Below are 26563 nucleotides of genomic sequence, written 5' to 3' on the forward strand. Positions count from 1 at the left end.
GTGCTGGCTTGCTGCGCAGCTTGACTTGTCCAGAATGTCAAAGTTATCTTCACCGCCCTGAAGTTTGCCAATATCAGCGATTCGTCTGCAGCAGATAGCAAAATGGTTAGGGCGTTGACATTTTCAACATGTTTTCCAGAATGCAGGACACCTTCGTGGCGGGTGCATACCGTATTTACTCGCATAATGATCGCACTTTTTTTGTCAGAAAAAGTGACGCAAATTCAGGGGTGCGATCATTACGCGGGTGAAATTTTCCGCGAAAAAAATTTTTTTTTTTCGTCCCGCGTTTGCTGCGGGATGCAAGATAGCGGGTGCGGTACACCAAAACAAAAATGGCGGCTGGCGAAGCAAGCCGAACGCGCCAAACGCGATTTTTTTTTCTTCTCGTGAGTACATTACGTGCATTGAAACAGTTTCTTCCGTATCAGTGATGAATATTACCGTTAATATCGGCAAGTTTGCGGCAATAACGTAGCCATGTCCACTTTGAGGGGACAGAAACAGGTGGGCGCGCTTAGCTGCCAGTGACATAGAAACACATGACGGGCATGCTGCGGAAACTGCGGCATCTGTCTTCACTACTATCCTAATACGGCACGTTTCCGCTAAGGGTGGGCGAATATCTTAGCTGTGTTACAAGCGTCGGCGTATGAATAGGGTACACTTTTAACGTATCAAAGTAAACGTGGCTACTGTCATTGCCGCGCGCGATTTGTTGCGTGCTCACGAGTGCAAAAGCAGATGAAAAGAATCGAAATGCGCCTTTATTGTTTTTGTTGTCATCAGCCATTATAAAGGCAACCCATAATAAAGGCAAGTTTGGTTGTACCTCATTTTGTCATGGAAGTGCGGAAAGTGATGAAAGTAATGAAATGAGGCATCTACTTAAGAATGTTTAGTGCGTGCAGGCCGCCTGGCTTGTCTTAAAGAGTCGTTTGCGTAGCATTCGACAGGTGGTAAGCGCGATCATTATTCGCTAGACTTAGCACACGACGTATCGCTGCGGCAAGTTCGGGGTGCGATCATTACGCGGGAAATAAAAAAAAATCGAATTTTGACGACAAAATTTAGGGTTGCGATCATTACGCGAGTACGATCATTATGCGAGTAAATACGGTACGTACACATTTAGGACACTTGTAATGTCTGGGCAACTCACTTTGTTTACTTCGGTGTTCCTTACGCATTGCGTCAATGTGGCTTTTATCCCGTGCCCAAACTTTTTGTTGCGCTGCTGTCGCTTCAGCTGCTTTAGCAACCTGCTCAGCCTTCAGTAAATTCAGCGTAGTGTCCCGCAGCAACCTTTCTCGAAGTTTCTCGTCGTTAGTTCCATAAACGATTTGGTCCCTAATCATTGCATCCATTTGGGAGCCAAAGTTGCATGCTCGTGCCTGGTTCTTTAAGTCTCGCAAGAAAGGTTCGAAAAGCTCACCAGGGGCCTGGACTCGCGTACGGAAAATGTAGCACTCATGAACTTCGTTATGCTGAGCCGCACATTATGCATTGAACTTCGCAATGACAGTGGCAAAGTCATTCTTGTTCTCGTCTTTGCCAAAGCTGAACGTGTTGAAGATCTCGATGGCTTCCTCGCCTGCGATGCTCAGCAGAAGTGCTGTTTTGCATGATCCCGTTCGAGGCTTGCCGGTTGGCTATTCTGTTGCAATGAGAAAAAATTCGAACCTTTGCTTGAACCTTTGCGAACCAGCCAAGCTCAGCGGGCCTGGTGGTTTGAGGAAGTCCATGGGGCTGGTCTTGTAGTATAATCTTTGATTCACCAAGACTGGACGTCGGCGTTCATCCTACTTCTGACACCATGTATTGTGCGGTGCCGCAGGGAAGACATGACCAGAGGCTCCAAGCAAGGAGAGCGGAAAGCGTCCCCATTTATTCAACAACCGCGTATATATACACTAAGTCTATATACACCATATATACACTAAGTGGGAGAGGGTGTGTTCCCTCACCACCATGTGTCATGTGCGATACCGATATCGGTCACGTGACACGTGCCGTAGATGCGAAGCGAGCGCTACACCAGATACGATACACAAAATTTGAGGTATCTCCGAAAGAGGTATCCGAGAACGTGGCACACATTTTTTGGCCACTTGCAGAATAATGTCATTCATTTTAGGGGGAATCCAGTATTTCGGACTCTCAGTTATTCAGGTGTTTTGGTGATCCTCATCGAGTCCGAATTATTGATCGACAACTGTAGATGCATGTTAGACACTTCTCCAAAACTGCTTGCTGCTGTGTCGAATTGCTCTTTTGTCTGTGCCAAGACCTGTGCCAAAAGGTCAAATAGCTGTTTCACCACTGAAGATGACAAAATGAGAGGGAAAGTCCAGAATTTGAAGAACACGTGGACACAACAGCACACGCAATAAATGAATAACTATTGCCAGCTGTATGGTTCTTTGTTTACTTGATATTTTTGCCAGCTCTATGTCAGGTGCCGTGAGCAAGTAGTAGGTGCATTTACGGATTGACAACCTCAGCCTGTATGCGCAGAGTTCCCAATATTTCCTAATAGCTTCTTCACTAGAACTGGCGCTAAGTTTTTTCAAAATGCAGAATGCAGGAACAAATTTTTCAATGTGAAGCAATTCACACTAGCAACTGTTGACACATGTTTTTTAATTCCTTCATAGAAGCAGTGCCCTGTTCGTTCTATGCCAGATGAAAGTGGGGTTCTATAGATTACACCTTCGGGCACCACTACTTTGTTGCAGTCTACAGTGACAAAGTGGTGTCATTTTTGGATGGCCATTTATTGACTATTTATTGCTCTTGCAATTGCTTTCTTGAACCTGCTCCAAAAAGCATTTTACTGCTCCAAAACACATTCTTGGCTGTTCCAAATGCTGCTGCAAAGTTGCGTGGCCCAGTAACACCAGTGAGTGTTGCTCACTCCGAGGATGTACTTTTGATGACTCCAGCTTCTACATTGTGTGCAGCCAACTCGGTCTTCATGAGCGACATGCCGCCTCCATACCCGGGTGTCAATGGTCCCCCCCAGTACTACCCGGGTGGCTACCCAGCGGGAGCGCCCCCGAGCTACCCCAACGGAGCTATGCCACCCAACGGTCCCGCACCTGCACCGGGTTTCAATGTGCCCCAGGCTGGCGGCTACTCCGGGCCCCCTCCCACCCAGCCGACCGGACCATACCAGTGTGAGTAGTATTGGCCACGAAAGTTCTTGGTGCCACGGCTGCTCATTGTTTGAATTGAATTCTGGAGTTTGACGTGCCGAAACCGGGATCTGATTGGGAGGCACGCTGTAGAGGGGGACTCCAGATCACGTTTGACCACTTCGGGACCTTTTAACGTGCCCCCAGTGCACGGGACAGGGTTTTTTTTTTTTTTTTTGCATTTCGTCCTCATTGAAATGCTCATTGTTATATCCGGCATATTATCAAAACCGGCATTGATCTACAGTAGAATCTCGCTGCTGCGATCACACCTCGTACAACTTTTGGGATGGTACCAATTTTTGAAAAGTTCCGGCCTGCATTCATTAGCTTCAAACGTGCTACATTGTGAATGTTGGGAGCTGCTTTTCGTGACACGGCAGATATGCACAGTGGAGCCACCATGCAATGCCCAGCGAGGCTGGTGAACAGGTCCCAGCTCACCACTAGCTGGCTGTTGCAAGGCAGCCAGGGGGGCTGCGCCGATATGACTGTGCGTCCTCCCCCCAAAGCTTTGGTTTGTGCAGTATCATGCAACTTATCAGCTCTGTTCAAACACCTTGCAACTTTGTCGGGAAGGAAAACAAGAGGTGAAAGGAAGAGAGGTTAACCAGATGACGTGACTGGTGGGCTACTCTGCACAGGGCGATGTGGGGTAAGGGGCAGAAAAGGTAAGAAAGCAAGAGACGATTAAACAAAAGTAATGCAACAGGTAAAACAATCTATTGTTTTTATGTAGTCCCGTTTCCTTTAAGGGGGACACTGTACTTGAGATAGAAACGTCTTAATTGTTTCATCCATTGAAAAACAAACTTGACATTATGATCGTGTTTTTATGCTGATTTCAAAAATTCGTTTTTTTTTGTAGGTCAATTAGTATTGGAATAATTAAAATTAATTATTCATTGTGAAGGTAGAATAACACAGAAAATACTTATTAGAGAGTTACTATTGGCACATGACCATATACAAAAGAGCATGAGCCTTACAATCGTAGGAGTACTTTTTTGATATGATGATTTCTAGCCGAGCTGTTGCAGTTGAGTTTCAATGTTGCAGACATACCCAATTTATGCTCCGGGCTAGTGAAAAATTAAAAATGTTATTTGAAAATTCACTCCCACTGTTGTGTGCTCCACAGATAGAGCTACATTTCGGAACAAAAATAGCAATGTTAACTGCTCTTAAAGCAGCGTTATTGTTCCTTCAAGTTTGCAGTTTTAGCAAAATTTTCATTTTGAGAAATTTTTCAAAAACAAGTTCAATTTGAGCCAACTGAAAAACAAAACTGTAGACTATTTACAGTTATTTACAATTCTAATTTTGTCAGTAGGCACCAGGCATGTAGTCCTGCTTGGGAATGCCTAAATTTTGGTTTTTCAATGCCCGCTGCATGCAGAGGCGCGCTTGCGAGGTGTTGCTCTCTGGTGCCCCTTTTCTGCCATGCGTTCAGTGAGTCCAGGAGTGACTTTCAGTTCCTTCAGGAGGGCTGTTGAGGCTGCTTCATTTCCTCAATTGAATTTCAATACAACCTCAGTCATAGCACCTTGCACATAAAACGATGCATGTTCACGACGAATGGGTTGCACATTGTCTCACTGTTCATGCGGGGCGAGCTGCACACCTACACGCAGACCTTGCACGAGACAACCATCTTTATGGTGAGGCTGTAATCACGTTCACGTTTGCTCATTGACACATTGCCAGCCCACACTTTGCTCTTGAAAGACTTGAAAAATCTCAAGGGAGGTATGCTGCCATCTTTTTGCACCCGCAAACTTCGCAATCGGGACTTGTGGCCATTCCTATGAGGTAAGAGTAGGCGTTGTTATAGCTGCTCTAAGCCACAGGTGACAGATGAGAGCTACCTCCTGTTGTGGTAAGCCATGTGGAAGGCAGTGCTTCAGGTTATGGTCCAGGTAACTAAGACGCTGGTTTTTAAAGTCTGCCGTATTCCGTTGGGCCAACATAAGCTCACGAGCAAGCGCACAGAGCTTTCCCGCTGCGTCTGTTTTTTACAGCAGGATAGCGACATAATGGGCACTGGTATGTGGAAATAGAGTGGCTGTGCCTGCTTGCTCGTTTTCAAGGATGCCACAGTGACTTTGCAACCATTGGAACACGATTTCATGTCCTTTCTCAACTGCCCAATAGTAAATTTCACGTGTGTATGCGACAAGTCATAGGGAGGGGGTCCACAGCGTAATGCAGAGAGCAAACTCTGGAGAGCGGCCTTGGAATCGGAGAAGGTGGACCATTTCTGGGGCGTTCTCTGATCGATCAATTGAATTGCTGCGCACAGAGCTGCAAGTTCAACAGCCGTCTTTTAAGTGCAATATCCTGAATTTTGTCACGGTAGATATTACTGGAACAAATACCATATTTATTCTATTCTAACGCGCCCTCGATTGTAACACGCACCTGTTTTTCACGACCAAAAAAAACAGTCCTTTACAGCACTGCGCACCTCATTCTTTCATACAGAAATACAATTTCCTCTCATTGGGGAAAAAAAAAGGATTTACTCCCAGTGCACTGAAGTTGCAATAAATAAAAAAAGTCACAGTTTCGCCCGAAAGGTGAAGCATCCATTACGATAGCAAATTAGTTAGACAGCTATACGAAAAGTAACGATAGTAGTTTTATCAGCCGTATAAACTTTTGAACATTTGCTTACTAGCTAAATTAACAAGCATGGTGTCATGCACGCACACGCAAACATGAACACATCTCACTCAATGTTCGCGGAAACTCTATCAAAACACTGGAGCGAAGAAGTGCGGTAGCAGGAGCGAGGGAATTGACCTTTGTGTGGCCTCTCGCTTCAACACGAACTAAGCAGCGAGAACACAGCGTAACGCGCATAGATGTGTAGACTCTTGTCTCCATCGCAGATTGCTCTCAAGGTAGGGGCCATGCGGCCGTGCCGTACGTAGCAGCTGCCGGTGCAGAACGCCTCTCCTATTTGCGCCAGTCTCGCGCGCAAGTTTCGGGAACTCCAAACACCCGTGATGCGGCCCGATTTCCGTCCATCTCCGCACACGTTATCGCATTCCTTTTAATTGCGGCATCGCGATGAACTTGGCATGTCCTTGCAGTCGGCACTTCCATGCTAATAGAGCAAACGCAGAAAATGTGAAGACGGATGGTGCACTAACCTAAGCCAAAGGAAGCATTGCCTAAGCACACATACAGTAGCACATGGAGGAAGTTACGGCAGCTAGGCTCGAAGTGCATACGAGGCAGCCATCTTGAAATGCCAACGGCGTTATGATAATGCAGATTTAGGGTCGTACTCGATTCTAACGCGCACACAATTTTTGGACTTGTTTTATAGGGAAAAAGTGCACGTTAGATTCGAGTAAATACTGTGCTGCAGCTGCTGAACTGGAGTGCATGACCGACGCACCGGTGTAAACATGTGAGCGCTCACTGTGGATCTCGTGTAGTAGCAATAATGCTGTCTGCTTCGATGTTGCTGATGGCATGTGTGCCTTCCTCTTGCTGCCTGGCATGGTCAGTGCAGAGACCACAGTGGCAACGAAAGCCATGCTGCTGGAACATAATTCAATGGCAGTGATGCCCTGTGAGTGGTCACAGATGGCTGAATCTCATATGCGGCCTAGTTGTTGGCAGGCAAGCAAGATGGCAAAAGGGTGTCCCTGCAACATGTCGAATGTGCACTCTTAGAGCGTCCACTGCTATGTGTGTTGCTATGGGGTGGTCATGTGCTATGGTGATTTGGCTGCTGTGGATAAACACATAGGGAGGCCTAGGCACACCCGTAGAACTTGGGCTCATATACTCTGGAGTGTGCAAAAGTTCCTTTCACTGGTGTTTCCCAGTATGGGCAGGCTGTATCTTGGCAAGCCCGTAAATAATGCATGGTACAGCTTGCATTACAGCTTGCTTACTGGTGCATGTGTGCATCGATTGCACAGATGCACCTCCTCAAGACTTTCCACCAACACACTTGAATACATGGTCTATTGCCGTCAACCTCTTTTTTATGTACAGTCAAACCCACTTATAACAATATTCAAGTGTCAAAAAAATTCCATCGTTATAACCGATAATTGTTATAACTGGGTTGCATAAAAAAACAAAATGGAGGAATGGCAGAGCTGTTGTGCAAAAAACTAAGTTTTCCACCTCCATCCGGCTGCTGCTTGTGTTATCTTGTTTAATTGTTTAACCCTGCTTCCTGCGCACTTTGATCGCATGTAACAAGCCGCAGCTGTCAGCATTCAAGAATGGCAGTCCTATAACAAGTTCAAAGAAGGGTCACGAATAGCAAGCGACATGCGAGTCTCTGCCGAGGCATCATTTTGGTGGTCCCTTTTAAAAAATTTGAGAAGGTTGCTGCAGCAACCACTCAGCTTGAGAAATCCTGAAAAAATGTTGGGGTGAGATCATTACAAGCACCTCGCCACATACTTATCTATGGCTTGCACAAGAAAACCCCATGTCCATCAGCCTTGCTTGCCGACATCTTTCTCCAAGGCATCCAGGGGCTCCACGTAGTGCAGCGGAAGGTCCCTCACGAAACAGAGGACACAACCGAGGACAGTGTTGAGGCAGCCTGCCCTACCGCATCATCTCCTCCGTCATTGTCACTGTCGCTATCTGATGCAAGCATGTTCGCAATGATCGCCTCATCGGTTAGGAGCACTGATGTTTCTAATGCACTGTCCACATGTAGAAACTCTTTCAGTCCTGAAGCATCCTTGTCGATAGCAGACCAAAGTACAGGCATAACTTCGTCGGTGGGAACTTCACAGGCTTTGTACAAGTCATTTCTGCCTCGAGCAAAGCATGTTCATGGCAGCAATGACCGTAGAAGCACTCACTTTGGACCACGCACCAAGGATAAACTGCACGACCATCAGTAGATTGATTTTCAAGTCTGGTTGCTCCCTGTCTGTCCGCGGGGCCATGTTGTTCAAGACGCTGCGACGATACGTCCCCTTAAAATTGGCAATCATGCCGGCGTCCATGGGCTGCAAGCCTGCCGTCGTGTTCGGCAGCGGTAAGAAAACTTCCAGGCTTGAGAGCTTGGGCACAAAGTGCTGGGCACTACAATTATCTAGGATGAGCACTACCTTCCTCTTAGATTGCTCGATACATTGATCGAACTCAAGAGCCACTCACGAAAAAGTTATTGCATCATCCATGCCTTGTGGTTGTGACGTAGCGTACCAGTGTCCTGGCAGCACCGGAAGCAGCGAGGATTTTTTTATTTCCGAATGACAAATGCGGGGCACTTGTCGCTACCGTCCATGATGAAGCACAAGTGCACGCTGAGGTACAGCCTGCTGTTTTTGCCACCGTTACACGTGTCTCCTTTGAGTGCATGCATCTTGGATGGCAACATCTGAAAGAACAGTCCCGTTTCGTTGCCATTATACACATCGGTGTCAACGTAGTTGTCATTAAAGGATGCAGGGCAGCGTTTCCTCCACCCACTTCCGCTTCGCCTCCATGTCGGAAGCGAAGCTCCCTCGCCAGAGACGACTGTAAGCAATGCCATGCCTCTCTTTGAAGTGCTATACCCAGCCGCCATCTGGCTGGAAGTCCGCATTGTTGATGAGTAGGGCAAATTACTTCGCCTTTGTGGCCAGAAAATTCAATTCAGCACAGTGCACGACCACCTACATCGGTCAAAGCATCGAGGATTGCTTGGTGTGCTACATTATCCTACGCACCTTTCACATCGAGAAACATCGCCACCGTTAATTGTTTCATGCTCTTTCGATGTTGAATAGGTATGTTAGCAGATCGGGCATGTTATCGATGGATGACAGACCTCGCTGGAAGCCCACCATTCCATTGGGGTGCTTCCAAATACCATACAGACCTCGCTGGAAGCCCACCATTGCATTGGGGTGCTTCTAAATACCATTCAAGGTGCATGTCAGCATCGTCCTTTCCATTGGTTTCCCAACGCAACTGGCAAGAGTGATGGGAGGGTGCGATGCCAAGTCTAATGAAGATGTAGAACTCTTAAGTAAAGGTACTAGGCAGCTGACCTTCCACTCACAAGGAATCAATCCTTCACTGCAGGATTTGTTGTGTCTCTCCATTTTTGGCCGAGGTTTCCAAGGGCCTTATATGTGACTCTGTTGGACCCAGGTGATGACTTCCTACAAGTCGCCAGTGCAGCTTCTGGCTCCTGCATAGAGAACATGCGATCTATGCGTGGAGTCCTGGGATGCCGCAACACCACGTAATGTTGATACAGGCAGTGACGGCCAGCCAGCAATTGTTGCGCAAAAGTCCTTGGCAGCTTCAATCTCGCGTCGTTCTTGATGCAGGGAAACAGGCTTAAAAGGGTGGCGCTGTTGCGGAGACGATTGTAGGCCACGCAGAGTTCTCCGTATACGGGACAGAAGCTTACGAGGTTCCAAAGACTTGCAGAAGGATTTCCACTTTTGAGATTGTAACATATCGATGTGGCACTGAACTTTCTTTTGGATCGGCCTCGCCTCCCTACGATCATGAATGCATTTGGTGCCCTTGTATCTCCTTTCTGCTCGTTGGCGAATCACTCTAAGCCTTTCCAACTCACCTTTGTATTTGCTATACAGTTGAACCGCTTTATAAAAGATGGGTACCGGGGAGTAGTTTGTCTCTTATGTGAGAGGTCCTTTTTAAGCAGGGCTCCAAGGTCTCATTTTCTAACCAGCCCTTATTTCGATATTGGCACCGTACTCTTAAAACAAGCACAAAAGATGGCTATAACTTCTGGAAAAAGGTTTACCATATTTACTCGCCTAATGAATGCAGCCCCCACTTTTCCAATCAAGAAGTGTTTTTTTTTTTCTCACATATTCATCGCACCCTGAACTTGCTGCCATGAAGTAGGAGACGCACAGTATGATTCGGCATCTGATGTGGCGTCCGGCGGGTGCAATTGTGTCCGATGCTGTGTCGGACATCGAATCATATCGTTTCTCCTACTTTTATTGCAATAGCAATTATATGGACGCTGCAAGCACATTTTTGCCACTGCTGCGTGCCGCATGGCGTAGGTGTGAGTGAAAGCGCACGAGGGAAGCCGACGACAGCAGCTTAATCTTGTGCACCGTCTCTACAGTCTACTGGAGTGGGAGAGTGGGTCCGACGAGGGCTCCGTGTTGAGGCATTTTTTATTGAAAATCCAGATGGTGCCATCGTCGCCGCCTTCTGAACGCCACGACTGCGCTCGCCGGAGGCCCCGGCTGGCAGCGTCTGACTGTGCCGAACAGAAGCATGGCTGCGTTTAAGTGCAGCATTGCAGTTGCGTTCGAGCATGACCATAATCAGATGGATCGCGTTTCTACCCTATTTACTCGCATAATGATCACACCCCTGAATTTTTTCGTCAGAATTGGATTTTTTTTCTTTCCCGTGTAATGATCGCACCCCAGACTTGTCACAGCGATATGTCGTGTGCCAAGTCTAGCTAATGATAATCGCGCCTACCATCTGTTGAATGCTGTCAAATGCTATGCGAATGACTCTTTAAGACATACCAAGTGGTCTGCATGGACCAAATATTCTTAAGCAGGTGCATTATTGCATTCCTTTCATCACTTTCTGCACTTCCATGAAAAAAAAAAAATCTACAACCAAACTTGCCTTGGCGTTATTACTTGTAGGCTTCATAATAGTTTTGGCCAACATCAAAAAAAGCGCCTTTCGATTCTTCTCGTCTGCACTTGTGGGCATGCAACAAATTGCGAGCTTCAATGATAGTAGCCACGTTTACACTGATATGTTAGAAGTATACCCTACTTGTACGCCGACACTTGTAACGTAGCTAAGATATTCGCCCACCCTTAGCGGAAACGTGCCGTATTAAGATAGCAGCGAAGACAAGTGCCGCAGTTTCCGCAGCGTGCCTGCCATGTGTTGCTATGTCACTGGCAGCCACGCACACCCATCTCTGTTTCTGTCCCCTCAAAGCGGACATGGCTATGTTATTGTCACAAACTTGCCGACAATAACGATAATATTCATTACTGACACGGAAGAAACTGTTTCAGTGCGCGTAATGTACTCATGAGAAGAACAAGCATCGTGTTCGGCTTGCTCTGCCGGTTGCCATATTTGTTTGGTGTCCCGCACTGTACAGCAGCAGCCGCCTGTTTGTTGACCTGTTATCCCGCAGCAAACGCGGGATGAAAAGGAAAATTATTTTCGCGCAAAATTTAACCCGCGTAATGATCGCACCCCTGAATTTGTGTCAACTTTTTTGACAAGGAAGTGCCATCATTATGCGAGTAAATACGGTAGTTTGCTTTCCTTTTTAAACCACATGTGAGTGTTTTCACTGTGTTAGGAGGGAATGGAATTCAGAGGTCATATTGTGAAGAAATGGGGTTCATGTACAGAAATGGGACGAGGTACCGGAATAAATGAACTGTGTGGCCTAATTAGGTCAGCACAATGCGTTGGCGGGCTAGTTAGTGCGAATCCATGAATACTTTGTTAAGCGCAAAACGACAAACAAAGAAGACACCACGAGTGCTTGTGGTGTCTTCTTGTCTCGTCTCTTGACTACATTTTGCGCTGTTACTAGCAGGATGGAAAACCAACAAGCCCAAGCTGCTATTCTAGCGAAATATTTTTTTGTAGGTTGATTACGTGTTTTGAAGATACATACAGTAAAACCTCGTTAATTTGAACTCGGTTTATTCGAAATCCAGCGCAATTCGAAGGTTTTCAGCGGTCCCAACAGTTTGCATGCAAATTTTGCCGGATAATTTGAACAGCCAGTGTGCCCATATCCGGATAATACGTCAGTTTAAACCATGGCCTCTGTGATCTGCAACAAAAAAGTTAGTGTGCCAGTCTCTGAGGCCAGTATAGTTGCCGGAGCGGCAGCCAGGCGGCACTTTAAATCAACTTTCTGTTTTTGGTGAACGTTGTGTGCAGTTCTGTGGAACGTAGCGGCGGTAACAGTGAATTGCTGTGCACTGTCAATGGCTCCTTTACTAGATGCCTGCCGCGTTGTCCGGTAAACTCGGTTTCGTGCCCTCTCCCTTTTCTCGTCTCCACGAAAAGGCAAAGAGCGCCTCTCATGGCGAACGCCTGCAACTTATATCACGTGCCGCGACAGATTACCATGGCATCTGTCACCATCTCAGAGGCCTGTGATAACGCTCGCTACGTTTATAGTCTGACGTTATCGGCGCGCGGGCGAGCGTCATTCGCGGTCGGTCACGCTATGTCGGTTGCGCTGTGCCAGCGAAGATGCCATCCCCTCTATACTTGAACACGCGCGCCTTCGGCTGCTATCTTCGGAGCATGCTCCAGAACGTTCGCCAAGTCGCGCGCCATCCGCAAAAGCCGCCTTTTTCTTCGCGCGCAATGCATTGTGGTGCAAGATTTCTGCCGACTCCGACGCGCATTCCTCCATGCCGATGCGCGAATGGCTCAGGAGCCATATCGGCGCCGGTCTCGTCGGGGCGTGTCGGAAGCCGTCGGTGCGCCCGATTTTAGGGGGAGCGTTTTCGGCGACATGACGTAGCGTGCGCATGCCTGGCGTTACGTCGGACTAGACGCTCGCGCATATAACGCGCCGGCGAAAGCATTCAGCCGCCGCTGCCACATCCACCGGAAATTGAAAAGGCAACGAACGCCGCCTCAGGGAATTTATGCTGAACTAAGGGAAACGCCGCTACAATGGGAAAGCGAGCAACGCGGCGGGCATCTAGTAAAGGAGGCATCGGCACTGTAAACACACTGGAGGACGCAGCCGACGGTGCGGCTAACTACCGCGCCAAGCAGTGACGCATCGATGCGTGACTGCTTGGCGCGGTAGTTGAGAGTAGCGCCTTGTCCTGTCGTCTTTCTTGTGTGTGTCGTTTTGCGATAAACAAAGTTTTCATGGATTCGTACCAACTAGCCCGCCAACGCATTGTGCTGAACCATCGATGCGTACTTAAAGTGACCGTTTTTCAGGTGAAACAAAGGTGCTGTGTTGATACATCCACATTTCGTCGTTTATTTTTAGTTTTTAGTCCATTTTTGATAATTTGAAAACCTGGTTAATTTGATGATTTTTCGCGGACCGACGGACTTCGAATTAACGAGGTCTTACTGTACAGAATAGCAGCTTTTTTCTCTTATTTTTATGTGTAATACGCCTGAGATGTAGTTGATTTTCACTTCACCCAGGTGCCTTGGGCGACATAAACACATGTTTATGTTTGCTTGAATTAAGAGGCATGTTATAGGTTGTCCATGGCTTCAAGCTCGCACAAGTTTCCATTGTCACATGCTTGCAATGTCAATGACAGTTCAACTGATAGTGGGGGTGTTCGCTATGATGAGCAGCCTTCATCTATTACATGTGAGGCCGTTCTCTTTTGCATGGGCTCCTCGTAGAGATACTCTGGAAAATACGGCAAGATTGTGAGTGCTTCATGAGACGGAAGCGCAGGTTTCCCACGCTTTTTAAGTACTTCCTGGCCTTCAATGGTATGCACATAAGGCGTCAATATGTACTTTGCATAAAAGTTCAGCCCACAAATGGAGTCAGTGGCTTCCGAAAGGCCGATTGGTGAAGTAAAGATTGCACCTCTGCACCCGGCGCCTTTGTTCATCTTTAAGGACACCGATGAGCGATAGCTTGACCTGACCTGACCTTTCAATCTACTGTGTACAGTTTTGCAACACAGCAGTAGCTGTTTCACTCAGGTTTGCTAAACCTCTCAACTTTCGAACACTCTGCCAAGTTGCTGAGTTACTAGACAAGCTGAAGACATATACGTGGGTGGTCTGTGCACATGTAGATTGTGCGGACGGCATTGTTTGACAGAAGCGAGGAACCTCAATTCATGGCAAAGCAGTAATTTTATTGTATTCTTTTTTTTTTCTGCACATACTATGTACATAAAATTATGAAAAAAACGCAAGCACGATGGTGTTTTAAACAGACAACAGCTCGGCGCTGCCGGTGTGTGCCGTTGCGCCGAGCCGCCAAGGCACCTGATTGGCCAGAACTTCATAAGGCGATGGTAGCGCCACTGCAAATTTCTGCCTTTTTTGCTTCATTCTTGCCGCTTGCGGTGGCCTCTGTTGGACCCACTCCCCCGTTCTAGTACACTTTATAGTCTTTCATTCCGCAAAAAGCCCCGCTAAGGGGGGGGGGTTGTACTCTGGCAGCAACTGCGTATTGCAGAACCGTGCACAGGGGGCACCAACGATCGTGACTCAAATTCCTGCAAACAAGCAATGAAAGTGGGAAGGAAACACACCGTCGTGCGCATGGCGCCAGGGGTGGGAAGGCAGAGGTTGCTTGGTGGTGCGGCATTTTACTCTGGCAGCAACTGCACATTGCATGGCCCCAGTGTGCCCTGTCCTCAAAGTGATCTGCATTGGGGGCTGAGCTGATGGTGGCTCAAACGTTTGTGCGGGCTGGGTTCTTGCTGCTCAGTTTGCGTTGAAGTGAATGTTTGCAAGTTTATGTGGCCAATAAAACTGCTATCCTTACTTCGTGTAGCTGTCTGCACATTTGCTATCGCAATTGATAGTTCGCACTTCGGGTGAAACTGAATTTCTTAAAGGTGACTGCGGAAAAAAAGAATCACTCAAAATTTTACTCCGCATAATGAATGCACCCCCCAACATTGCGCATAACTTTTGGGAAAAAAAGTGCATTCATTGTGCGAGTAATATAGTATTATTTTACGTTTGTTGTTACACTACGTTACTGGCGAAATAGTTGTCAAGCTTGGTTCCCTTCATGTCTGCATTGACAGTGTTCAGCACAGCTCCTGAAGGCTTGGTGACAAGGTCAAGAGTTCCTTCAAGGTCACTGGTTCAAAGCTGTATTGGGTGACGAACTTGGCAAAGTACTGTCATTTCAGAAGTCATGGGAGCTGCACAATCACTTTCCTTGTCAGGCACATCTGTGGCACTGTCTTCAGTTTTCTCATTATCCTGAACCATGTTGATTATGGTCTCATCACAGAGGTCTTCTGTAACAGCGAGGTTGTCATCAGCTTCAACAAAGCCCCGAAATGGGACCAACTCATTAAAGTTCCTCTGAATGATTGGCCAAGATTCTGGTTCCTTATCCACATAATCAGTCTTCATCTAAAAGTCCTCGTCTGTGTTTTCCTGCTGCAGATTAAAACCAGCTTTACAGAAGCACCCTCTCGCAAGGCTCTCCTTAAAGGGCCCCCCACCAGTTCTGGCCATTTTGAGCTGACAAACGCAGAGCATACAATGCGCGCCAACAATCGTGTCTGCAAAGTATTATGTCGGTACACGCCACGGAAAGGCCTGAAATTTCAATCCAAATGCTGTTTTCCTCTTCACTCGCGGCGAATCCGCCCAGAGAGGGACAGTGACGTAGTCGGGCTCCCACACCTACCCTACGTAATCGTGTCCACAGTGTGGCGTAGCTCGTGGTGACATGTGACTTCGAGAATTATTCACGGCAACATATGTTATTTGGGTTGCAGCGGTGGCGTAGAGGTAGAACACCCGCCTCGCGTGCAAGAGGTCCGTGGTTCGAATCCCGGTGCCGGCAATTTTCCACCGGATTAAAAAAAAATCCGCGTGTTGATAAAATTGCATGAACAGGCCTGGAGTGTGGCCTGATCCCGGTGACCAGAACCGGTAACGCACTCCCTCACCAGAGCAGGATTGGCCACCCTGGTGCAGTACTTGGCCACAACCTCCTATATGAACAACACAACCAAACCCCGGCCCTCAGTCCCCAGCAGCTGCGAAGCAACTGACCACGGCAGCGGTCAGACCTGCGACGCTGCAGAGGGTGCTAAGAATCACTGGCTCCGGACAGGCCGCCATTGGAATATGAACCTGGCAACGTTTAACGCTAGAACGTTATCTAGTGAGGCGAGTCTAGCAGTGCTATTGGAGGAATTAGAGGGCAGTAAATGGGATATAATAGGGCTCAGCGAAGTTAGGAGGCCAAAAGAAGCATATGCAGTGCTAAAAACCGGGCACGTCCTGTGCTACCGGGGCTTAGCAGAGAGAAGGGAACTAGGCGTCGGATTCCTCATAAATAAGAATATAGCTGGTAACATACAGGAATTCTATAGCATTAACGAGAGGGTGGCAGGTCTTGTTGTGAAACTTAATAAGAGGTACAAAATGAAGATTGTACAGGTCTACGCCCCTACATCCAGTCATGATGACCAGGAAGTCGAAAGCTTCTATGAAGACGTGGAATCGGCGATGGGTAGAGTGAAAACTAAATACACTATACTAATGGGTGACTTTAATGCCAAGGTAGGCAAAAAGCAGGCTGGAGACAAAGCAGTGGGGGAATATGGCATAGGCACTAGGAATATCAGGGGGGAGTTATTGGTAGAGTTTGCGGAACAGAATAATATGAGGATAATGAATACCTTCTTCCACAAACGGGACAGCCGAAAGTGGACGTGGAGGGGCCCGAACGGCGAGACTAGAAATGAAATAGACTTCATACTTGCGCCAACCCTGGCATCATAAAAGATGTGGACGTGCTCGGCAAGGTGCGCTGCAGTGACCACAGGATGGTAAGAACTCAAATTAGCCTAGACCTGAGAAGGGAAAGGAAGAAACTGGTACATAAGAAGCCGATCAATGAGTTAGCGGTTAGGGGGAAAATAGAGCAATTCCAGATCAAGCTACAGAACAGGTATTCGGCTTTAACTCAGGAAGAGGACCTTAGTGTTGAAGCAATGAACGACAATCTTGTGGACATCATTAAGGAGTGTGCAATGGAAGTCGGTGGTAACTCCGTTAGGCAGGATACCAGTAAACTATCGCAGGAGACGAAAGATCTGATCAAGAAACGCCAATGTATGAAAGCCTCTAACCCTACAGCTAGAATAGAACTGGCAGAACTTTCGAAGTTAATCAACAAGCGTAAGACAGCTGACATAAGGAAGTATAATATGGATAGAATTGAACATGCTCTCAGGAACGGAGCAAGCCTAAAAGCAGTGAAGAAGAAACTAGGAATTGGCAAGAATCAGATGTATGCGTTAAGAGACAAAGCCGGCAATATCATTACTAATATGGATGAGATAGTACAAGTGGCGGAGGAGTTCTATAGAGATTTGTACAGTACCAGTGCCACCCACGACGATAATGGAAGAGAAAATAGTCTAGAGGAATTCGAAATCCCACAGGTAACGCCGGAAGAAGTAAAGAAAGCCTTGGGAGATATGCAAAGGGGGAAGGCAGCTGGGGAGGATCAGGTAACAGCAGATTTGTTGAAGGATGGTGGGCAGATTGTTCTAGAGAAACTGGCCACCCTGTATACGCAATGCCTCATAACGTCGAGCGTACCGGAATCTTGGAAAAATGCTAACATAATCCTAATTCATAAGAAAGGGGACGCCAAAGACTTGAAAAATTATAGACCAATCAGCTTACTGTCCGTTGCCTACAAACTATTTACTAAGGTAATCGCAAATAGAATCAGGAACACCTTGGACTTCTGTCAAGCAAAGGACCAGGCAGGATTCCGTAAAGGCTACTCAACAATAGATCATATTCACACTATCAATCAGGTGATAGAGAAATGTGCGGAATATAACCAACCAATATATATAGCTTTCATTGATTACGAGAAAGCATTTGATTCTGTCGAAACCTCAGCAGTCATGGAGGCATTACGGAATCGGGGTGTAGACGAGCCATATGTCAAAATACTGAAAAATATCTATAGCGGCTCCACAGCCACCATAGTCCTCCATAAAGAAAGCAACAAAATCCCAATAAAGAAAGGCGTCAGGCAGGGAGATACGATCTCTCCAATGCTATTCACAGCGTGTTTACAGGAGGTATTCAGAGACCTGGATTGGGAAGAAATGGGGATAAAAGTTAATGGAGAATACCTTAGTAACTTGCGATTCGCTGATGATATTGCCTTGCTTAGTAACTCAGGGGACCAACTGCAATGCATGCTCACTGACCTGGAGAGGCAAAGCAGAAGAGTGGGTCTAAAAATTAATCTGCAGAAAACTAAAGTAATGGTTAACAGTCTCGGAAGAAAACAGCAGTTTACAATAGGCAGCGAGGCACTGGAAGTCGTAAGGGAATACATCTACTTAGGGCAGGTAGTGACTGCGGATCCGGATCATGAGACAGAAATAATCAGAAGAATAAGAATGGGCTGGGGTGCGTTTGGCAGGCATTCTCAGATCATGAACAGCAGGTTGCCATTATCCCTCAAGAGAAAAGTGTATAATAGCTGTGTCTTACCAGTACTCACCTACGGGGCAGAAACCTGGAGGCTTACGAAAAGGGTTCTACTCAAATTGAGGACGACGCAACGAGCGATGGAAAGAAAAATGATAGGTGTAACGTTAAGGGATAAGAAAAGAGCAGATTGGGTGAGGGAACAAACGCGAGTTAATGACATCTTAGTTGAAATCAAGAAAAAGAAATGGGCATGGGCAGGACATGTAAAGAGGAGGGAAGATAACCGATGGTCATTAAGGGTTACGGACTGGATTCCAAGGGAAGGGAAGCGTAGCAGGGGACGACAGAAAGTTAGGTGGGCGGATGAGATGAAGAAGTTTGCAGGGACGGCATGGCCACAACTAGCACATGACCGGGGTTGTTGGAGAGATATGGGAGAGGCCTTTGCCCAGCAGTGGGCGTAACCAGGCTGATGATGATGATGATGATGATGTTATTTGTGTGATCTGTTGCTTGAATTGACGAATTGAATTGACTGAAGCAAGAGCAATGTATTTGTGTTTGTCTGCTTGTTCCCACGGTCATACAGCCACGTGCGAAGGTATCGAAACTACGCCACTTTTTACCGTGTTCCAGCGCGTGATCATGCTCTGCGATCCGCTTGGTCTGCCTCAGTATTCGTGTAGCACTGAATTATACTGCTAGTCGTGTCCTTGTGCATTGCGCAAAATTGTGCGCTGCACGAAACGATAACGGCACGCACAATGCCACCAGCGTATAAAATAGCGAAAGTGCGTATCTCACATGCCTCACAGACAGGGCCTGTGATGTATGTGTCATGCGATCCTCGAGGTCTGGAATGGGAGAACGCAGGGAAGGAATTTTGCTTGCGAAGGCTAGACGGGGCGAGTGGAGAGGGAGCCTCGCTATGTAGTGGAGCCCTCCTGTTGAAATCATGGGTTCGTGGCACTGAAATATTTCTATCTCGGCTATTAGTGAGCCGATGCGAACATTTTTTGTGGCAGAGTGCTCCTTAGAGGACACATAACAACTCCCAGGATATACCCAAAATTTGCTATGGGGCCTGGTGAGGGGCCCTTTAATGTCATTCCAAGAGCCAGTTAGCCTTTCAACTGTTGTTCTCAAGTTGGTTGTTGTTTCTTGCTTCTGCAACATATCAAACAGTAGCCATTGAGCAAGCCTTCCTCTGCACTTTACTTTAACAGCTCTTATGACCCCTTGCTTCAGAGGCTGTAGCAAAGACCTGCAGCCAGGTGGAAAATAGCGCAGCTCAACAGTTTTGAATGGCGACGTTTTCATGTGTGCCGAACAGCTGTCTAAAAACACGATAGTTTTTCTGTTTTGTAATGCCATCTTCTGATCAACACCAGTCAGCCATTTGTTAAAAATCTTATCTGTCATCCATGCGGCCTTGTTTGCAGAGTACTCTACATTCATAGAGTAGTTCTTTAGGTGGCATGGATTTTTGGATTTGCCAATAACCAGAACTTTTTCTTTTTCAGTTTCGTCTATATTAGTACGGAACATAGCTGTAATACTAACTTTGGACTTTTTGCCTCCACTGCAATCTTAATTAGCAAGGGCAAACATTTTTCTGGGGATCATATTGAGAAACGTTCCCGACTCATCCAGGTTGAAGACATCATGGGCCTTCCTCTCAGCAATGTTGGCAATGTCTTGTTTTTCCACTGCCTTACATCATTTTCGTTGGCAGCTTTGATTTCGCCGCAAACAGCTTTGTAGCTGATTCCTGCCTATGCTTGAAGTGGTCGAACTATCCTTCAAGGATTGTAGCAGCAAAACTTGTAAAACATGGACACATAACGAAAAATAGACATGGATGCAGCGTCCTTGTGTCAGTGTTCCACAAGTTCTGCTGCTACAGTCCTCGAAGAATGAACCAACAATCTCAGTTTAACATACTTTTGGAACCATCCTTGACTGGCCACAAACTCAATGCCAAAGCCAAACGCAAGTCTGCCTGGCTCTGGCTTGAGCCAAGGGTCCACTGAGCAGTATTTTATTGTTCAAGCATCCTGTATCCAAAGAAGTGATTCTTCTAAGGCAGGATGGGATGTCTTATGCAGTTTTGATCTGCTTTCTCTGGTTGGTGCTCCTTTTAACGGCTTCTCTCGTTGGGTCCAAATTCCGCCAATCATCTTTCTAGACAACCTAAATTTCCTGGCAACGTCTGCTTGCTTCATTCCGCACTTTATATCCGCAGTGATGCCAAACTTTTTAGCAACAGTCGGGAAGGTGCGGTGCTTCGCAGAACTGTCCGCCATACTGAGGTGGTGACAGCCAGGCAACGACAGCTAATAAAGACTACAGCACATGGAGAAAGAAAACTGGAACAGTAGGGCGATGGCGATTTTATACACTGTGGACAGGGTTCATCGGGTCACCTGCGAGCTTACCCAGTGAAGCCTAAGCAAAACTAAGAAATTATAACGAAACTAAGTAAAGAAGTATACAGGGATGTGTAAATAGTGAAAATGATGGTTAAAATAGACATTTTCTACAAGGATCATCATCAGCCCATTTTATGTCCACTGCAGGACGAAGGCCTTTCCCTGCGATCTCCAATTTCCCCTGTCCTGCGCCGACCGATTACAACAGCACTGGCAGAATGCATTGATTGTACACCTTTCTTTTTTATGATAATGGTAAGCTTCCAGGTAGGATCTGACAATGTCGGCCAAATGTGCTCCAACCCATTTTTATTCTTCTGTTAATTTCCTTCTCATGATCAGGGTCCCCTGTGAGTAATTGGCCTAGGTAAACGTATTCCTTCGAAGACTCTAGAGGCTGACTGGCAATCCTGAACTCTTGTATTCTTGCCCAGCTATTGATCATTATCTTTGTCTTCTGCATATTAATCTTCAACCCCACTCTTATACTCTCTCTGTTAAGGTCCTCAATCATTTGTTGTAATTCGTCCCCAGTGTTGCTGAACAGGACAATGTCATCTCCAAATCGTAGTTTGCCGAGATATTCGCTATTGATCCTTGCTCCTAAGCCTACCCAGTTTAATAGCTTGAATACTTCTTCCAAGCATGCACTGAGTAGCATCGGAGAGATTGTGTCTCCCTCTCTGACCCCTTTCCTTACAGGTATCTTCCTGCTTTTCTTGTGTAGCATTAAGATAGCTATGGTATCTCTGTAGATACTTTTCCAAGATATTTACATAAGCCTCCTGTACAACTTGATTATGTAATGCCTCTATGACTGCTGGCATCTCGACTGAATCAAATGCCTTTTCGGAATCTATGAAAGCCATGTAGAGAAGCTGATTGTTCATTGCAAAATTCTCGATTGCCTGATTGATGACATAAATGTGATCCATTGTAGAGTATCCCTTCCTGAAACCTGCCTGCCCTTGGTTGACTAAAGTCCACTGTGGCCTTTATTCTATTGGAGATTATCTTGTTGATTATTTTGTATAATGTTGGAAGTAAGCTAATGGGCCTATAATCATTCAGTTCTTTAACGTCTCCCTTTTTGTGGAATAGTATAATGTATCCAGTTCTCTAGGACCCTTGAAGTTTATAGACAGTTGTAAAGGGCTGCTAGTTTTTCATGCATTATGTCTCCATCATGTTTGATTAAATAGACTGGTAGTCCATCTTCTCCTGCCACTTTTCTCCATTTCATGTCTTGCAAGGCCCTTCTAACTTCATCGCTAGTTATAAAAGAAGCCTCTGTAACCTGTTGATCACTGCTTCAAATGAAGGTATCGTGGCTGCTTTGGGTATTGTACAGGTCAGCTGCTTTTACTACATCTTCGAGATTGCTGATGATATTACACTGTCTGTCTTTCAGTACATACGTCTTGGTTTGTCCGATGCCTAGTTTTCTTCTCACGGTTTTCAGGCTGCATCCATTTTTTACTGCCTCCTCAGTCTTTCTCACGTTATAACTTTGCATATCCCTTGTTTTCTCCTTGCTGATTAGTTTTGACAGCTGCGAGAATTCTATCTGATCTCTTGAGTTACACTTTCATTCTTTGTCATTTCTTTATTAGGTTCTTTGTTACTTGGGAGAGCTTACCTTCTGGTTGCCTTGGTGCCTTACCTCCCACTTCTATTGCTGCTACTGAAGCCAGCCTAGTTATGGTTTCATTCATTGCCTCTATGTCATCTTCATCTCTCTGTTCTAACGCTGCATGTTCATTTGCAAATGCCAACCTGAATTGGTCTTCTTTTACCCTTACTGCGTCCTGTTTCTTCTTGACCAATTTTACTCTTTCTCTCTTCAAATTCAGGTGAATCCTAGCCCTCACTAACCTATGATCACTGCACTTTACCTAACACTTCTACATCGTGCACTATGCCGGGATCGCAGAAAGTATGAAATCAGTTTCATTTGTTATTTCACCATTAGGGCTTTTCTAAGTCCAATTTTTTTTCCAACACTTCTTGAAGAAGGTGTTCATTATTTGCAGCCGATTCCTTTCCGCGAATTCTACCAACATCTCTCCTCGAGTGTTCCTAGAATCGATGCCGTAGTGGTGAATTGCTAGTTTACCGGCCTGCTTTTTCGCCACTATTGCATTGAAGTCACCCATAACTACAGTGTACTAAGTTTGCACTTTTCGCATCGCTAATTTAACATCTTCGTAAAAGTGTTCTATTTCTTCGTCATCGTGACTGGAAGTTGAAGCGTAGGCTTGTACTACCTTTATTGAATACCTTCTATTCAGCTTTATTATGACTACTGCTACCCTCCCATTAATGCTGTAGAATTCCTTAATGTTGCCCGCTATGTCCTTACGGATCAGAAATCTTACTCCGAACTGCTTCTTGTCTGGTAGTCCTCTATAGCAGAAGATGTGGCTGTTAGTCAGCGTTGTATAAGCCTCAGCAGTTCTTCTAACCTCATTAAGGCGAGTGATATCCCAAGCAATGCTTGATAGTTCCTCAAAGGTCCTGCTAGGCTAGCTTCACTCGACAAGGTTCGGGTGTTAAACGTTGCAAGGGGCAAGCACAACTTTCGAAATTTGTAGCTTGGACTGTTGTCATCCATAATCACAGCTGGCTTGTTTTGGTTTCGACTTGACGGTTGTCTTGCTTTCTGCTGATTCTTAGCTCACTGAAGTGCCCGCACACGCGGTCGCGCTGGTACCCTTGGCTGTGAGCTTGAAATGCTTACAGTAAGGTCACACAGTACAACAAAAAGGGCCAACCTTCACATGCAATGGTAAGCAATCACCTTTAAAGAGGAGTTTCACGCAAGTTGATTTGCCAATACGACGAGCTTGTATTATGACAGTGCTGTCTGTCATTGTTTTGGTCAAAATAGGCAGATTACTGTCATAGATTGAGATATCGATGTTGTAATGTTGATGGGTACCAAACTAGAAATCGCCATTCTCTTTCTATAACACCATTAAATCTGCGAGTTAATTGTTTTAAATGTTCCTTTTTTCCCAGGACCATCACTGATTGGAATAACCTCACGGATGATGTTTTCAGACAGACATCATTACATTCATTTCAAGAGCATTTGAATTGATTGTTGTTAATTGACTGTGTCGCTGTATTCTCTTGTTGAATTTCTATGTGCAATTTTGTTTTCTTTGTGTCTGTAATTCTGTATCTTAACACAATGTTTCCCATCTGCTATGATCTTGTGTACAAGATCGCAGTATTCATAAATAAATAAAAAATCCATGCTTGCAGTTGTTTCTGAGCTCTGCGGCATGTGGTAGCGCACTTTGATGTCATCTAGCTGTGTAAATTCCATCAACGAATACTAAGGCACTTTGGTTAGAAACATCGATAGGGAGGATGTTCTTGCGGCTATTAATTCTGACGTCTTTTATCTCGCATGGAGCGAGAGCCTCCAGATAAACAGAGATGGCCTGTCTATCGAGTTGGTTGAGATTGTCTGTAGCCATATTGGGAACAAAGAGAATGCTCGGAAGCTCTCCGCGTAGGAGTCGCAGCCGACTTACTTTGATACCTGCTGACATTTCATCTTTTACTTTCTGTCGTGTGTAGACTTCGAAGCCTTCGTCCTCCGAAGTGGTGCTGCTCGAGGGAGAGTATTAGCCCCGAGAACGAACTACAGGGGCGCTGTAAGCGCTGCTCGCGTGATGTCAGGGCAAGGACTCGCGCCTGTCGTCTGCTACAGTTCGGGCGTTGTCCGGGCGCGTTCTGCGGTGTTTTCGTTTGCTCGCCCTCGTTCTCTCTGCTTCTGTACTTATGGCGGTCGTCTCAAATATATTTTTACGACGTCTTCATTCGCGAAAGTTTATTCAAAGAGCTTATTTCGCGAAAGTTTATTCAAAGAGCTTATTTCTTAGACGACAATGCAGCTCTCGAAGGCAACGCTACAGTGCCAGCCGAAGGAGCGCAGAACAGCTCATTGCGGGTTTTTCAATCAGCAACCGCAAACATATAGAAAATAAGAATCCAGTTATACCATACCTGCCGCAGTGCAACGAGTATGTCACAGACGCTAGCTATATGTGACTTCTACAACAGTTACAATCCGCTAAACTGGTTTGTTCACGACGAGTAGTTCATGGTGCAATATCGAATTTTTGCCTTTCTTCAGAGAAACGCTCTGCAGTAACACGAGGACTTAACTAATACTGCAGTTGGGATCTACAAGCACAACTTGCTTCTTTGACTGCTTCCTTAAATTAGGCGCTTCTTCATGTGTTTATTTTAAGCGGCGGTAATTTGAAGTAAAGCTAATGAAGGCTTACGTCTATTTACAGAATACAAAATGGAATGTACCAATATATATTCCCTTTTCTGTGCTACACGTTCAACTCGCTTGAGAAATTTACTGGTGCTTGTTGCTTGAGGAATATACATGACGAATTTGTTTGGCGAACTGACACAGGCTGCTCGGCCCAAATTTTTTAGAGAAATTTGCCTTTTGGGCCGTATGGCTGCAGCCAGAAAAAAGTTGAAGCGTCGATCATTAGTAGTATGGGACATATTGAAGATATAATTCCCCTGTGAAGGGTCAAAAATCAAGTGAATATATATGTAAGCCTTGTGGTGTTTTCTTTATGAATGTTTGCGATTGGATTGGAGCAAACTTTATTTTGCCTGCAGTTGGGCGAGGTCCTCTTTTATGTACCGACCAAGTGAATAGTTCTCCGTTTGCATAATTAAACAATGCTGGGTCGAGACATGGTGAGACAGAAAGTGCTTGAATTTTCCTTTTCCAGGCAATCTAAGCTGTGCTGTAGTAGCTCGAGAATATTTTAGCCATTCCAATTGGAGCTGTAAAAAAAATGCTTTATGGTTTCAATTCGAAATTGTAGTGAACTGATGGGTTTCACGAACAAAGCATGCCTCGCCATACTGACAGTCGCTTGCTACCGTTTCGTGCTACCGTTGCGTGATGGGTGTGCCATATTGTCGATAAAGGCTACTGAGCGCCACTATGAAACATTTCATCGCTTGCAATTGATTGGCTCTCGATCTTAACAACGAAACTTTTCTCTCAGGTGATTGCTAGTATGGTATTTGTGAATTAACTATGTAAATACTCTACGTGACACGCCGTCGTGTTAGCAGCTATGAGCGTTTCGTTTTTTTGGAGGCCTGTTTCAGGGAGGGGTGAAACTAGCAGCAAACTTTTTCATAAAAAAATGGGCGCCTAACTATTTCTTTTACGCATTAATAAATGGCCATATTTGGCTAGAACAACTCACCAGAGTAATAAGAATCATGATGACAGCTTCGCTGGGCAATGTCTTTCTAACACGGATAACATCCTGACGCCAATTACAAAGAAGTTTCTTTCATGTAAAATGCAATGTCTCTCCAAGCTAAATACTAACGGAATATTAAGTGTTTAGCCAAGCATCGTACACAACTTCGCGTATTCAATTTCCAGACATTCTTTTTACGCAAAATTTATGGACAGAGACGGCGCATATATGCATTGTAAAACCAGTAGCCCCGTTCAACGCTACATAGCTTGCTATATCTAATCCCAAAATTTTATTGACTCACGTGCTTTAGGAGAAGGAACTGTGGTTCAGGCATGGCAGCAGAAAGAAGTCGACATACCCTTCAATAAGTGCGGCTCGAGCCACCCATACCCCAAGCATACACGAAGAAAACGAGCGCGCGCGGCCGCCGAGCGAGACGGAGTGAGCGGCGTCCTGGCCGTGACGTCACACGCGAGAGGGCGCCACTCCTGATTCTCGCCGCTAATGG

General features: G+C 45.9%; 1 protein-coding gene across 1 annotated transcript in view; it reads left to right on the forward strand.

The window, feature by feature from the left end:
* The window catches only part of LOC135908135 (WW domain-binding protein 2-like), a 180006-nt gene that overhangs the window by 112570 nt on the left and 40873 nt on the right, over nucleotides 1-26563 (forward strand). The window contains exon 6 of the mRNA XM_065439901.2: nucleotides 2964-3179. Coding sequence (XP_065295973.2) covers nucleotides 2964-3179 — 216 coding nt within the window. The remainder of the gene's footprint in view (nucleotides 1-2963; nucleotides 3180-26563) is intronic.

The sequence above is a fragment of the Dermacentor albipictus genome, chromosome 8 (genome assembly GCF_038994185.2).
Source record: "Dermacentor albipictus isolate Rhodes 1998 colony chromosome 8, USDA_Dalb.pri_finalv2, whole genome shotgun sequence".
Classification (NCBI taxonomy): domain Eukaryota; kingdom Metazoa; phylum Arthropoda; class Arachnida; order Ixodida; family Ixodidae; genus Dermacentor; species Dermacentor albipictus.